Below are 15,938 nucleotides of genomic sequence, written 5' to 3' on the forward strand. Positions count from 1 at the left end.
CACATCTAGCACGCTGGGCATCCCGGCTGCCTCCCGCACATCTGGTGCACCGGGAGCCCCAGATGTGTCCCACACATCTGGCGCGCTGGGCATCCCAGCTGCCTCCCGCACATCTGGCACTCTGGGCGCCCTAGCTGCCTCCGGCACATCTGGCGCGCTGGTCATCCCGGGTGTCTCCCGCACATCTGGCGCCGAGCCGCCGCGCGTGGCGGGACCGGCTGAGGCGGCGGGGCGGGCTCGGCGGCTCTGCGCGGGCCTCGGCGCGGCACCCCGGGCCGCTCGGTGCCGCGGCGTCCCCGCCCCGGCCGGCCGCCGCCGGGGCTCTGCTCGGGGACCTGCGCGGCCGCCGCCGCCCCCGCGCGGGAGGCACCCGCTGGCCGCGGCGCTGCCGCTCGCCGTCGCCTCCTTTTCCAGGCGAAACCTCCCGCCCCCGCTCCGCGGCCCCGGGCCGCTTCCCGCCGGCCTCCCCCGCCGTGCGGCGGGCGCCCTCCGCGGCGGGCCGGGCCGGGCCGGGGCGGCCATGGGCAGCGGCAGCAGCCGGCGGCGGGGCCGGGGCGCGGGGGCGGCGGGGGGGGCGGCGGCGGGCCGGGGCGGCGGCGCCCCCCGCGGGCCGGGCGCGGCGGCGGCGGCGGCGGAGCGGGAGCTGCTGGAGACGGTGCTGGCGGAGTGCGAGGAGGCGGCGGCGCTGCCCCCGCCCGGGGCCGCGGGGCGCTGCGCGGCGGCGGCGGGCGGCGGCGCCGGGCCCCCGCCCGACCCGGCGGTAAGTGTCGGCCGCGGCCCCGGCTGCGCGGGGAAACCCGCGTGAGGGGCAGCTGCGAGGCAGGAGCCGTCCTGTACTGTGCCCGGCTCACGCCCGGCTGCCCCAGCTGCTGGGGACTGCTGCAGCCATTGCCTAGCCAGAATCTGAACTGCGCTGAGCTGTCTTTATCTTTGCTGGCAAGTCGTTCCTGTGGCTGTTTAATTGCTGCTCTTCTTTCCATTCTCTATCTCCAGTTCAAGGAAAACATCCTTCTGAAAACAGAAGGCCGTCGTGGTCTCAGATTTCTCTATGCTACTAAAAGTTTCTTTTCCTCCATCAGCTTGCAGAAATATCTCAGTATTATGATATAAAGTGTGGCTCGTGCTTTTCCCTTGGTAGGTCTTACAAACAGGAGTTTTAAAACATGAACGTAAAACTGCCATTTAATGTTTGCCAATCCACTGCAATTACGGTCTTACTCTTCTTAAAGAGTCATTTTGATCTTTTTCTGTTTAACAAATAATGGATTTTCCTGAATAGAGCTGAGATTAATGGGTTTTTTCCCAATCCAAAGGTAACAGCAGCATCTATATCATCTGATTATGAGGCCAAAAAGCACCAGCATCTTTGATGTCAGCTCAGCTTTGGAAGCTGCTTTCTGTTTGTTAGATAAATGATGCTCCAGGCAGATACACAAGAACCCTAAGACTCAATTAATAGATTTAAAAATGGAAACAAATATTCAGAATCCAGGACTTTCTGCCTTGCCTGCCTTAGTTTTGCTCCCTTTAGAATTATTCAGTTTCCATTGCCGAACTCCATATCCACAGGATAATGATAACTTTGATAAAAAATAATTTCACCTTTAGAAAACTTGGTGGCGGTTCAGCATGAAAACCCTTTTTGTAAAAGTTTTAAGAAAAACCTGAAAGAAAGAAAGATTTGGAAATAGAAAAGCAGAGGTCTTGTACTGGCATATACTTTCTTTGCTCTTTTAACTCCAAACCCTCTTGTAGCAAGAACTGGAGCTAAGTCCAGCACTGCTTTTTCCCCTGAGTGCCTCTTGTGTATGAATAGTCCTACTGACTTTCCCCATTTATCTTTACGTACGGGGAGTAAAGGCTGTTGCTGTCCATTTTTCTTCCTTTTCTGCATGTGAGTTTCATGGCTGGAATTTTTGAAAATAGTAATTATATTATTCCAAAGCGATGTATATTCTTACTAAATACATATCAAAAAAGGCAGTGAAGTTGCCCCCACCGTGGAGTTAAGGGCTCGTCTTTTATAAAAATAAGTTGCGAGACAATATACCATGGCTGTAGATAGTAGTCAGATAATGATGACTGACAAACCTGGGCTTAAATCGCCGAGTGGTGCCTAGGTGGGTGCAGCACGAAGCTGTCCATCATGTGAGTCACGGGCTTTGCATGAACGTTTCCTCCTTGTCCAGCCACCGCTGACGCCTCTTGTCTGCTTGGCACGAGAAGGACAGCTCACATCTGTGACTTCAGGATGAGCCGTGCCTGGGGCAGGTGGTGGTCAGGGTGGCCCCAGGCATGCTTTTTTGGCCTTTGCTGTGCCAAAACCATTTTTGGTTTAACGGCTGTGTTCTGCGGAGAGGGAGAGCTACCAGCCAGCAACGAGAAGCTCCCCAGTAAGCTGCAGGGCTGCACGTGCACTGTTAGCAGGTAGTGGGTAGCAAGTTCCTCCAGCCCCAGAGGTATTACCCAGGTTGTACAGACAGCCTTAGGTGCCCCAGTCAAGCTGGAGCTGTTGGAGAAGGTGCCCTCTCATCTGCAATGGACAAGTTGTTTGAAAGACAGGGAAGAATTACCAGTGTTTTGCGAAGACAGAAGAAAAATCTTCGACTAGGACCATTTTCTGGCCAAACTTAAAGCTCTCCTTAGTAGCATTTTCACCCCTTGAATCCACGGTAGCCATGGTCCAGTTCGGAGAGCAGTCATGGCTTGTAGTTCCTCTCCTTGAGGCCTAAGAAGTCACTAGCCTGTAAGTAGGAGGATGAAGCTGCTCACAACACAAAGTTTTGATTGTTTACTGGATGCAGTTTAGTCTTTTAGGTCATTGTGCAAGCTGCAGTCCCACCCGTCCCAGGAGGACAGCGCAGAAGGTTTCTGGAAAGGGATATGAGGTTCATTGCGTCACTAGTTCTTTACTAGAAGTTTTGAGGGCAATTTCTCTTGACCTTGCCAGCTTCTTGGCCAGCAATTTGTACTTGCTGTCACGTGGTGGGAACTTCCTTCTCTTGCCCAACTCGGCTATGCAAACCATGGGAAGGGCAAAGAGGAGTATCAGTGAAGGAGCAAGGGCAGGTTGGTTCAACAAAGCTAGTAGGGAAAAAATGAGGGAGGAGGAAAGGCAGTGGGACGGCATCGCAGCAGAAAAGTGAGATGAGATATATAAGCAGTGAAGGAGCGGATCCTGTGCATTGAGCTCAGGGCTCACGAGGCCTGTTAGGTAAGAGTTTGGGCCAGGTTAAGAGAAGAGCTGCCAGCAAAGGGAGGTTGCCTGCAAGAAGGGATCAGCTCTCTGGTGTAGTTGTGATTTGCATCAATGTGTGTGTTTGCACCTGAACTTTGATGCGTTTTGTCATCCAGCAAAATGCTGGCAACACTAATCAGCAGTCAAGCCAGATGGCAAGGGCGGGTGAAAGGGAAACTGCTGTATCTAAAGGCTTGAGCCAACTCCAGGACATTCAAGTAGTGCTTAGGAGTGCGAAGTGTAAAAGCATTTCTCGGCAGTGAGCTGGGATCCATACCCTGGCGGGGAACCTGAGCCCAGGCTGGAGCATACCCCACACCTCCTCTCAGCATCGAATGCTCATTTTCACGTTTGCCTGTGATTCCAGCTCCCCCCTCGGGAGGCAGATGATTTTACATGCTATTTCTTTGTTTCTTTGCTCAACGCAGAAAAAATATTTGCGGTTTTGCAAATGCTTCCACAGCGCAGAGCAGGGTGGCGGCTCTCTGTGGAAACCAGGAGAGAAGCCGTGGCCTCACTCATTTCACCACTGGTTTCCTGAAATGGAAAATCACGCAGACATGCTAAGGTCTTGCTTTTAACAGTTTTTTCCACAGTGCAGTTGCTCCTTCTTACTGGAGACCGAACATGATTACAGTAACGCGGTCACCCCTACCATAGTCCTGGAATAACACAGACAGGGTGTGTTAGTGGTAGTCTGGAGGGATTGCTGTATTTTTTCAAAACGCCGGTTAAGCCTTCAAAGCTTTGCCTGTTTTCCCCAGCCGGAGAAATGTGCTCTCTGCAGAGCGGCGTGGTGCAGCGTCACCTCGTGGCTGCCTGGCCGGGCTCCGCTGCCCTCCGTCTCGAGAGGGGCCGGATGCCAGGCCACGCTGCAAACATGTACGGGGTTGTGTGGGCACACTGAATTTCATAACACATCGGTTCTTTACAGGAACTCAGGCTTTTTTGCCTAGTCTTGTTAAAATATGCTTCCCACTACAGAAATGTGATCTCTCTAATTCAGTGCTGTTAGCAGTTTGTCTCAGCATTTTCCTCCTGTTGGTATTAATGGTCACCAATGCCCTCAAGTCCAGACATTCGCACTGCCTGCTCAGAAGGCTATGAACAGTCATGTAGGGAGCAGTTCTCCACTGGCCAGGGCAACTTAGGAAAAGGCCTTTTCCACCTTCACATCTGGGACTTCGGGAGCTTCCGATTAGGGCTGGGGGAGCGGCGCGATGAAAAACCCAAAGAAAGTTAGAGCAGTTCAGATTCTGCAGCTCTACAGGTAATTTCCAGGTGTGACTCTGGCACTTACCGAGCAAAAGGTCTCTCTCATTCCAACTTTAGTGCTCCTTCTCTTTTTAAGAGTCTAAAATTTCAGCAGAGTCCAGCAAACAGCTGGTTGTGCTCCCCCCCCCCACCCCCCCAGTATGCATGGCGCTTTCAGAGCTTGTCACCTCCCAGCACAGCTGCGTTGCAGCTGGACCTAGAAAACTGCTGCCTGGGTAGGTTTTTTTCCCCCAGTGTCACTCTGCAGAGAGCGTGGGTCACTTCTGTCCAGAAACTGTTCCTGACCTCAACTAAACATGGGGCATGCGCAGAATAGCTGAAAGCTGGTATTTTATTCGGCTGGGGAGGAAGAGCGTGGGAACGCCCCACATTCCTCCCCGCTACCTTCCTCGGCGCGTTCCCAGTTCTTTCGCCAGCCAGAGGATGCTGCTGCAGGCTGGAGCGAGGTGCCGCGCAGTGCTTTGCCTGCCTGTGATTCGGCTGGGGCTCGGCTTCCCGTTCTGTGTCTGCTTATGCATTACCTGCATCACCTCGCGTTATGCTCATGCAAGATTTTTCCCGTGCTAACTGCAGCCATGGGTTCACGCGACATTGGCTTCGGCAGGGATAACTGGCTTAGCCACCCGCGCCGCGTGCTCGCGTCGCTGGAGGGTGCTGCCCTGCCGCCGCACCAGCACAGCCATCTGAGCTGTCCTGTGAACGGGATCCACCTGCGAGGGAGGGGTTTTGAATTTCAGCTCCGATTTGCAGGGTGCTCCTACGAGCAGTTGGGCTGGCCCAGCTGAGGATGGGGCAGGCTGTGACGTGGGAGTGGGCATGAACACATGTAAAGAGGGATATGGTTCAAGGACCAGCACAGAGCCAGGACTGCCCGAGATAGGGCATGTGGATTTGGCTGGTTTGGGAGGCTGTGATGTTTTTGTACGTGAGTCACAGTACTTTAAAGTTCACTGGTTTGGCCGTAGCGCAGAGGGGCTGCTCAGGGCTGCTGAAGGTGTGCAGCTGTGCAGCACATCTGCCCAGCGATCCCGCAGACAGGGCTTTCCACGAGGCCAGCTCACCCTCGTCCTGCGATTGCGGGTGCGATGACAGGGAATGGTGGGGAGCTGGGGCGGAAGGGCAGCAGGTCCGCCCGTGGCGTCCACCGCTCGCCCTGGCTGGAGCGTGGCAGTGGGGGCAGGAACCTCTTCATCCATCCCACAGGCACCTGGTGCCACCTGGGCCCACGTGAGGCCAGCGACGCGCGAGGCAGGACACCAGCCCTCGCTCTGGGGCTGCCCTGCTGCAGGTCACGACAGACCCCAGCACGAGGTGGCCACGCTAGGAACAGGGTGGAAAGCGAGGAGCCACACTGTGGTCTGGATGAGTAACACAAAGATGACTGCAAGCTGCAGAAATGAGATGCTGACTTCATTTATCTCTTAGCAGGGGCTTGGCCAAGCAGGCCAGCAATTACCCGCTCCGCTGCAGGCTAGGAACCCACTGATATTAAAGCGTTGTCAAGCGTGCGCCATATTAACCCACATAAAGGACTAATACTAATGATCTGCTGAACTTGCAACGTAGACGTCACAGCAGTCCTGGGCAGGCGGGTGGGGTTGCGTCTGATCGTGTCTAACGCCACGCGACACACCGCGCTCCGCATCCTGCCAGCCGCTGGTGTCATCCTGGCGCTGGGTCATCTCCAGTCGCTGCGTCGCTGGCCCGTCTTGGAGGAGCTGGAAACGGCTCCTGAAACATGGAGATTTTGAAGGAGGTGGGAAAGCGTAGACTGGAGTTGCCTTGGTTTTCACTCCCCCACAGTTTTTCTTGATGCACTAGATGAAAATGTCAGTGGCGATGTACCTGTGCCAATGCGGCGTCCTCTTGGGAAATAAGTGTTGTTGCTGACAGATCCCTTGGAGAAGGTGGGAGCTAATTTTGCACAGAGAAGCAGATTTTGCTAACCGGAGCTGCTCTGTCCTGATGACTAATTAATTCTGTCTTCCACCCACACACCACGTACAGCTCGTAGTGCGGAGGAGTCAGCCGCAAGGGAAAAAAAAAAAGGGCAACCTACTGTACAACTCAGCCCCCTCCCCGATGTGAGCCAAACCCAGGCTTCGCCCAGAAGCGCTGCAAGATGGGTTCCCGCTGTGGGAAGAGCGGAGTCAAAGCGCTGCTCGGCCGTGCTGTTCCCGTAGTGCTCAGGGCGAGCGCAGTGACTTGCCGGCGGAGGGAAGCGGAGGAGGCGGCCGGCGGGCCGGGGCGAGGGCCGCGCGGCGCGGCTGAGTGCCGGCCACAGGAGCTCGCCGCTGCTTCCCTCCTGGCATTGCAGCGAGGACTACGGCTTGCTTTCGTCAGTTGTGGGAGATTGCCAAGAAACGATGCTAAATAACCAGAAGGGAACTCTATTTATTCCCCGTCAGCTTTCTCGCATAGCCTCATCGCCGCTTTGATCCCAGGAGCTGTTTCTAGAACAGTTCGGGCTATTCCAGAGAAAACAAATGTGTTGCCAAAGAGTGGGGGCTCCTCTGAAAGGAGTGCACTTGGTTTTGAAAGGCATCAAAAGATGCTGCAGGTTTTTGGTAGGAATTTAGTTTGCAGTTTTAAGCAAAGCAGCTGGGATGCGAAAGAACATGGAAAGCAGATGCCTTTCCCAGCTCCAGAGATGGAAACTACTTGGAGCCCAGCTAGAAGAGGCTTCGACCCATGCCGTGAGAGACGTGTCTGCTGCAGTCCCACTCACCGGCTCAAGCATGGAATCCAGAGGTGACCGTCGTGGCACAAAACCCACCCAAGAAACCAGGGTGGGTGTTGAAGTTTGCTGCCAAGGGTCTACCTGCCTCACAGTATCTGAGCCAGCTCTAGTTTAAGCCTCAACTCCAGGCCATCTGCATGAGCCGCAGCAAGTGTAGTGAAAACAGCTCCCCTCCCATTAAAATCTGGTAGTTGCAGTTGCTTCCACACTGCTCCGTTGCCTTTACTTTGCCTCTTTTGTGCAAAAAACCAATCTTCTCCTCTCTTCCATGCTGATGGAACAACTTTTCTCTTTTACTTTCTGGGTGCCAAAGCCTTACCTTCATTCTGCTCATTGGCTGTTCAACATCTGTTAGTGTCATCATGAGAATGAGAGTAACCTGTATGAATCAGGCCCACCAGATTCACGACTGCACAGAAAAAAAAAAAAAAAAGGACAATAGGAAAAGGAGGACAGCTTAGAAAAAATAATGGCAAGTCAAAATGGGTCTAGTAATGTGCAAAGCCATGATCATCACTCCTTCCCCTCCCCACCATGAGAGTACAATAAAGAAGCCCAAAAAGGTCAAAGTGTTATTTTTTCGGTAGCACTTTGCATTTGGCCTGGCTGCAGTGGTTTCATTTTAATGCCTGTCTGATTTGGAGGGCTCAAGTGGGCACAAGGTCTGAGCATCTGCCCATTTTAAATACCACTAGATTTGGCTTTGGCTGGCCACATTGGTGTCCCAGTGGACAGCTCTAGGGTTGCAGCATATGAAATGTGAATTTTGACCTCCAGACCAGATCATTTCAGCAAGCTTTGTGGCTGCTGCACTGTGAGTGCTTTACAGCAGGAAAACTGACTTGGCAGATGAAAAGAGTTGGGGCCACACTCCCAAAACTTCCTTCATTACCAGGTCTTTTTATACTGCTACCTCCTAATGTGTGTAATGCATAGTCACAGGAAAGTTGGAAGTTTAATCAGGTAACACGCAGTGATGTCGGTTCCATGGCCTGAAGCTGCTCAGGTGCTAAAACAGAGTTAGCAGCACTGCTGTTAGTACAGGGGACTCCCTTCTGCCTGTGTTGTCTTCACCGAGGCTGCTCAGGGGTGTAAGCTGCTGCAGATGTGGCCCATTAGAGATGAAGGTAACTTTAAAGTAATATAATGGAAATGTATGATGCTCTGATGTTTGTTCTTTTCAAGGCCTTATCGACAAGAAGCCTGCGAGACACAGAGAATAACAATGTCGACAACGAGTAAGTAACCTGCGCTTTCGTTTCCCAGCTTATGTCTTTCGTTATCATCGTGGCTAAACGCTGGTCTGCTTTGCCGCGTGCGCTGGGTGGCTCCAGGCGTAGAGAGCTGCCTCTACCACGTGTTCTCGGACTCCGCCGCCCACGGACGGCTGCGCGCGCCCAGCTCCCCGTGTGCCCTCCCGTGGTTCACCCACAGGTCTCCTATGGGCTCTGCAGCACGTATGGAAAGAGGAGAACATCTCTTTCCTCCTCAGGAGTCGTAAGGGTAAAACCCATGATAAGCTCCCGTACTACAACATTTAGAGACACGAGAGTCCCTCTGGACTGGGGAAAGGGGGGACATACTGCATGAGGTGTCAGAGCAAAGAAACCTGAAATCATCTTTCCAAAAGCAAAAGCAGCAGCGCACACTGCGCCTCTAAACCTGCCTGCAGCAAAGAGCAATGGGAGCAGTTTGATGCGCCTGTTAAGGAAACCCAGGTGAAACTAAAACGCTTAAAATACCGCTTTAAACTGTCATCTCCTTACGCTAAAGAGCGACTCTTCGAGACGTTAAGCTCTTTCCGTCACCCAGCCCCGTCCCTGCTGAAGCACGCATGGGCAGGCTAATCTGAAAATCCCCGCTGTCGGGCTGCGTGACCTCCTAATGCCAGGCAGCGCCGACGGATGCGACCGGCGAGCTCACGTGCCAGCCGCCCTTCCCCTCCCTCCTGCCCTCGGCGCTGGCCACGAGCGAGACTGCCGGGACCGCTCGTCTCCTGAGCGCACGGGAAGCGGGGCTCCCCTCTGCTTTCCCGAGGGCTGGCGGGGCCGCGGCGAGGCACGGGGCTCTCGCCGGGAGCGTAAGCGCGTCCTCGCTGGCCCCTGCGCTGAGCAGCGCTTGTGCCCTGAGGGCTCCCCAGCCTTTGGCTTGAAATCTCAGCCTGCCCCGCGCTGAGCTTTGCGGTCCAAGGCACCCGCTGACCCCGTCAGCCCCTGCCAGGCACCTCCTTCGCTCTCCCTCTTTGACAGGCAAAGGGAAGACCTGGGAGTTCAATATACAAAATGCCACCAATGGAAATCTGACTGTCCTACAAAAAGAGCGCAGACATACCCAGGCGAGGTGTTGTACAACAGAAGAACAGTGGGCAAAAACAGCTGAAACTGGTTTCAGAGCTGGGATGACAAACCAGGAGCTTATTTTCATTTATAGCGTGGGGGCATAACGTTTCCTTTATACTCACCCCACAGCCCCATAACACAGCCCCTGCAGCGTGACGTGCCCTTAACAACCATGACATGTAGGACCACAATTTCTACTGGCAAGAACTACATGCAGACACTTTTTGGAAATGTTTGAGCACCTCAACAAAGCAATATAGTTTTGTTGAGGGAATCAGATCGCATCAAGCCAGAGAGACGGTGTTTAATCTGTGTAGATGTCTCATCCTTCACAGTACAGACTCCTGTGGTCTCAGACTTCTGAGTTACTCCAGATAAACACTGATGTTACAAGCACCAAAATCAGCCTAGCCTTGATAGGATTGCTGACTGAAGAAATACCCATAAAACCAGTTACAGAAGAAATAAATGTCAAGCAGGGAGAAAATAATTAGATAAGGAGGCTTAATATTATCTGCCAAGGGAGCAGTGACGTGAGATAGGTGCTGTGCTGCAAAGCTGCAGGGCAGCAGAGACGAGGCAGCATCCGTCAAATGGGGGAGGGATTCCAGAAAACTTGTGGCCACTGTTTTTGTGGGGGATATATATTGCTATTTTTTTAATATTCAGGCTAAGACCCTGCGTGACACCAAAGAAGCGTCTAAAACAGGCACTAATAAGTACCTTCCAAGTGCATGGGAATATAGCCGTATGTATTCTTTATGGTATCGCGCCGCTTTTCGCCCCACCACAGTTGTTCTGTGAACCACTCTAACATCTAGTAGGCCACAGGCTGCATGATACGGCCCAGGAATGGTTATGATAATCTTATAATTGCTCCCAACACCTGTGTCCCTAGTAGAGTTAGCGAGGTGTCGTTTTGACCCCTTTTTTCTGTCACAGGGGCTTCAGAAGGCATTTTAATGGTGAATCCTGGACTTTCCCATCCTCAGAAAAATGATAAAGAACAGCGGCCTAGATTCATCCCACCTAATCTTTAGGCACTTACCTGAGATTTCTGCTAAGGAGCTTGTCACCCTCACCGCCCCATTAGGGACATCGTCACCAGATCCTGCACCAGGGAGCTGCCCAGCACCATGGCCCGTGGCAGGATCTTGGCACTGCCATCTGTCCTCACCACTGTGGATGCTGGCACACCACGCCTGACGTCTTGCTCCAGGGTGGTTTTGCTCACTTTTGGTTTGATTTTGCCCTTTGCATTCACATCTTCTCGTTGCATAGTTCATTGTCTTCTCATTAAAAAATTCCTCCTCCCCTTAATAATCTTAAAACACAGAGAGGCCTTTAGCTGAAGTAGAGCACATTTCTTGCTTTCCTCCTTCCTAAATTGCTTTGCTCTACCCCCTTAAATCATTTTTATTGCTGCTTCTAGACTCCCTCCAAGCTGTTAATAACTTTTTAGTAATGAGATACCCAAGAGTCTGCACAGTAATCCTGACGGAGTTGCATTAACCTTTTTTTCTTTGCTGTCCTGTCGCGCAGCAAATTCCCCCTGTATGCTTTCCAGTTAGCTCTTTTCCTCTCAGCATTACTGCTTTTCAGGTTTCTCGCTCCCCCAGAACAGCTGGGTTTTGAGTAATTTTCCCCTCAAATACTGACCTGTTATTTTCCAAATTGGAAAGTCTAACAGCCCTCTGTTGTATTGAACAGGCAGCACTTTGACATGATTGCAATCCCCCCATCTCCAGACCTGGCTGCTGCACAGATCAGAGCAGCGAGGGGCCTCCTCTGCTTCTGGAGCAGCAGGTTGCTCCAGGCTTCATCTGCTTGGGTCTTGAAAACCTCCAAGGATGGAGGCTGCACAGCCCTGCCAGGCAGCCTGTCCCACTGCTTGGTGGCCTCATGGTGGAATCCAGACAGCACCTCTCATTTTTCAATTTTTTTCTGTTTTTCCGTATTAAATAATACAGAACTTTGCCACAATGGTAGAAAGAACATGAACAGCAACCTGCTTTTCCCCCATTCTCTTCACTCATGAAGTAAAAATGGCTCTGTTTTTCCTGCTAAATTCTGGGATCTGTATGGTAGGGGGCTTTTTGCTTTCGGCTTTTTAAAAGCACATGCATTTTTTAGTAAGGTTGAATTTTATCTGGAGATTTTCTCTCATGCTTAAAGGTCACCATGCAGACCAAGGCATCGAGAATAATTAACAGTGGGAAATTATGTAATCACTGAGAAAACAATGCGTTTTCTGTGGGCCTGCAAGCAAGCTGCCAAGGGCTCTGCTTCTAATTCATCACATAATGTAAAATTAGTTTAAGGATTGTCACAGCACAGAGTTTAGTCAATAAATCGTGTGCCAGTTGTGTGTTTAAGTCAGATTTCTACATTTCCTTTTCCTGACTCTCACAAAGAGTTTGCTTTGCAACTCTGGCTGTACATTTCTAGCTCTTGGACACTGATTTTAAGCCTTCTTCCCAGCTTCTTACTCTCTTCACTTCAGTGGAAACAAGATTGCTCACAGTCTGTCAGAACAAGGAAGATGAATGAAGGAATAAACAGTGGAGTCCTCTTGCTAAATCCTCCGTGCTGCCATTCATGGCTGTCGGTGGACCTGGCAATCAAGGGCACTGTGCAATGTAAATACACGGGGGAACCCCCATGACCAGCTGCCATGCCAGCTGGTCGCCAGGTGGCTCCGGGAAAAACATTAAAATTATTTCTGACATCTGCAGGCCATGGCACTGACACAGCTAGGTCGGATCAGCTGGACTTTCTGTCTTTCTGTCCTAGGCAGATAAGAACATAAAGATGCAATTAAATTGGTCCAGTTTGTTCTGAGGTGACAACAGTGGGACATTGACTCCTTCCTGTTTCAGAAACCTTATGGATACTCCCTTGCCCACAGAGAACAATTCTGGACTATCACAGAAGACTAATAGTTTCTGAAAGCATCACTCATATATGACAAAGTTTCCTTAGGAAAACATTTCAGCATTTCAGAGCTCTTTTCTTCGATTCTACATTACTTACCTGCTTTTGGGCAGCTCCTTTGATTTCATCTGACAGATAGGTCCTCAGTTTTTTTGCCAAAGGATGCTAATGACCAAATTAATCTCAGCTGCAAGACCATTTATCTCATCTTTAGAGAAATGCTAAGTGAACAGATGCTAAATAATGAGTCTCACTGGCTGGGACAGTTTGAACCATGCTGTTGGATATGAAAGGATCTATTCTTGGACAACCACCTGCCATACGAGATCATTTCTGTTTTGCTTATTTGGTCTCCATCACTAGATGGCCATATAGTGAACCCACCAAGTTAGAGGTCTATGGAAGTGTATCGTTATCCAAGTTCCTTCAAATGAATCATGCAGCCCAGCAAAACGCACACACAGATACCAGAACTGGGAGACGTTTGTTCCATCCACTGAGAGCAGAATCGTTGTGTTTTGACTTCCGCTCTTGTGCACTCCCTCTTAGCATTTGCGTCCACTCAGCTTTGCAAACCTTTATACGGTAATCCTTGCTCAACTAGTGGGGCAAACACTGTCCCTCTTTAAGGGAGAAGGGAAACCAATAACAGCATCGCTAGCACGAGTCTGCAGCTGACCTGGTGAGAGTCAGGGCCTTAGGTTAGATAAAGCCTTTGGCTAGTGCCCGTATCCCACATCTGAACCTCAGCCATCAGTTCACATGGCATGGCACAGCGCCATACAGTTCAGATTTGCCAACACAAGTCTCCACTAGCCCAGCACCTCAGCGTTACCCATTTCATGAAGCAACGTGCCCAAGCTTCCAGGGCATGAAGCTGAAGGCCCAGGTGTCTTGCCTTACAGTTCCTTACAAGGTCAAGGGAGCACAACCTGCTTGTCAGCTGTTATGTGGCTGTATCCTCCCTTGAGTCCTGGAGGACAAGATAAAATAGACCTATCTGGTAGCATGAACTGCAGTGGTTGAAATCTGCAGAAAACTTTTCACTGTTTTTTCTCATGCAAAGAAAGAAGAGATTCTCATGCAGAGAATCTACTGATTTCTGTTGTACCAGACATAAACCATCTCTGAGAATACCAATGAAAAAACATTCTAGTTCTCTTCCGAATCTTACATCAGACATCACTCACTTGAGAATTATGTTGATGTGAAAATAAATATAAGCCATAAGAGCAGTTTGAGGAGGCCAAGTTCATTTTTTGGTTGGAACTGAAATCTCTTATTTAACCAGTTGAAGACAAAGAAAACATAACCAAATCCCTGGAGTGCTGCAGTGGTTCAGGTGGAGCAAATTCAGCATATGACCTCACTTTTTTGGACCCAGCATTCTACAAAATACCAAAGCACTAGAAATGCAAGCCATTCTTACCAGTAATAGCTGACCTTCTTGAGAGAGCAGACAAGCACAGGACATACAGATCATGGTCTGATACAAAAGAAAAACCCTTTCCACATAAAACCTAAAACTAGTAATTAACGTAAAGGTATGCAGTGCTTTAATTAGGCCTTGACAAAGTTGACCAAAGGATTATGGGAGTTCGATCTGGAGCATTGTAAAGGCTTTACTGTAATGAAGACACAGAATAAAATAGATGCCAAGTGATAGTAAACATCAGCAAGTGATGTTTGTGGGGTATGAAAAATAGACGTACTGTAGTGTCTGTGTCTCAGCAAACGATGCATGTTTCACTTTTTCCATTCACAAAAAATGAAATAAGTTTCTTCTTGTGCCTTCAGAGCTTGATTTTCTCTCATAACAGCAATAACTCATTCCTTTGACTGGCAGGTGCTCACAAGGAAACAACAAGAAGCCGGAGGGGCAATCCACAATATCGTATGATTACTCCGAGGAGGAGCTCATGGCAAGTATTGAGCGAGAGTACGGCCGCTGAATCTAATCTCACATGATGAGAACTTCAGGCACGTTTCTGGAGGGCCAGCTGGAGCAAAACTACTGCTAACAAAATAACCCCTCATGCAGTGAGACAGCATGAAAGAGGTGCAAAAGGCAAGTAAAGAACGAGAGGCAACACAGCTGCTTAGGAAGCTTGGAAGAGCGTTTGAAGAAAGCCTCCCTGACCAATTCTGACGGAGAACATGGAGAATCCTCACCAGCTGCTGAGTCTGATCAGTGCAGCTGGAAGAGGGACCAAAACATCTTGTAAATCAATATTGAAGAGCTCATTTCTAAATGGTATTTACATGTGAAGATTTACTAGAATCTACATGTTGAGACATGGTGCTTTGGAGGAAGACCTTTTTGTCTTAGCAGAAAAAAATTTAGCAAAATCATTCAACTGAGATCTCACTTAAGGGGCTGTTGCATAAAATTCATGTTCCTGCCACTTAAGAAAGATAGGCCAAGTTCACTCCTTTTGCCATGCAGGCCTCAGTTCCAGGTCTGAATTTGGCACTGTATCTTTGAGAAGGGTTGCCAGTATGGGAAATAAAAGGAAAAGGGGAGTGAATCTCCATTTCAGAATGTAGGTAGTATAACTTAAGAGTTCGAATCCCACTGTGTAGGCAAATGAGGCTCTGGGGTGCAAACAGGGAGCCTAAGATTTGTACAAAGAACAGATGAGTCTTGGCTTCCTCCTGCTCACAGCAGCATCCTGGAGATGCGTGGCTGCAGAGAGTCAGAGTCCCAACCCCTTCAGGGCAAGATCCTCACAGAGATTTCTTCTCGGCTGGGTCGTTGGCATGGATCCACCAGGGAAAATGGGAGGCATGTCCGCAGTGCTGCCCCTCTGTACCTGTTCATCATCTGTTTTGAGATGGAGTTGCACACTATGGTAGAGCAGTTGTTTGCAATCAGTTCTCCGTGTTCAGAATTATCATTCCTACCTTTCCCATATATTTCTTTTCCTTAGCAGTTAGTGTAGAAGAAAAATCACTACATTTTATCATTAGAGGACTGAAAAGTAAAATGGAAGGTCTGGAACTCCAAAGAAAATAATACATTTTCAGTGCTCACTGACAGTGAAGCCTGATATTTTAATATTTCTGCTTTTATTTTACCTTCATCTTAATGTATTATAAATAGCTTCTTATTATCAGAAGTAGAAAAATATCTTATTTCTGTCCTCAGATGAAGCATAAAACACATCAGATGAAGTCTTCACATATATTACATAAATGCAAGAGGAAACAGCAGGACACATCTTAAGATGTTGTATTTTGACTTCTCTTTTGTAATTCCTGATACCTATGAAACAAATAAATGCATCCATATTCTATGTAACCTTAGTAAAGGCATAAAATGTCATTTTGAAAAAGGCTCTCATTTTGACTGTTATTTTTGCAGGCAAATAATATCCAGTGAACTTTGATTTGTCATTGAATGGTCTTATTT

The 15,938-nt window shown here is 49.8% G+C and overlaps 1 protein-coding gene across 1 annotated transcript; it reads left to right on the plus strand.

Annotated features, from left to right (window-relative positions):
* Window positions 1-234: 234 nt before the first annotated feature.
* LOC135327810 (cystin-1-like) lies at window positions 235-15,915 on the plus strand. Its single transcript, XM_064508469.1, has 4 exons — window positions 235-760; window positions 8,439-8,491; window positions 14,373-14,448; window positions 15,675-15,915. The coding sequence occupies exons 1-4, from the start codon at window positions 521-523 to the stop codon at window positions 15,750-15,752; spliced, it is 447 nt and encodes a 148-aa protein (XP_064364539.1). The 5' UTR covers window positions 235-520; the 3' UTR covers window positions 15,753-15,915.
* Window positions 15,916-15,938: the final 23 nt, after the last annotated feature.

The sequence above is a fragment of the Dromaius novaehollandiae genome, chromosome 3 (assembly GCF_036370855.1).
Source record: "Dromaius novaehollandiae isolate bDroNov1 chromosome 3, bDroNov1.hap1, whole genome shotgun sequence".
Classification (NCBI taxonomy): Eukaryota; Metazoa; Chordata; class Aves; order Casuariiformes; family Dromaiidae; genus Dromaius; species Dromaius novaehollandiae.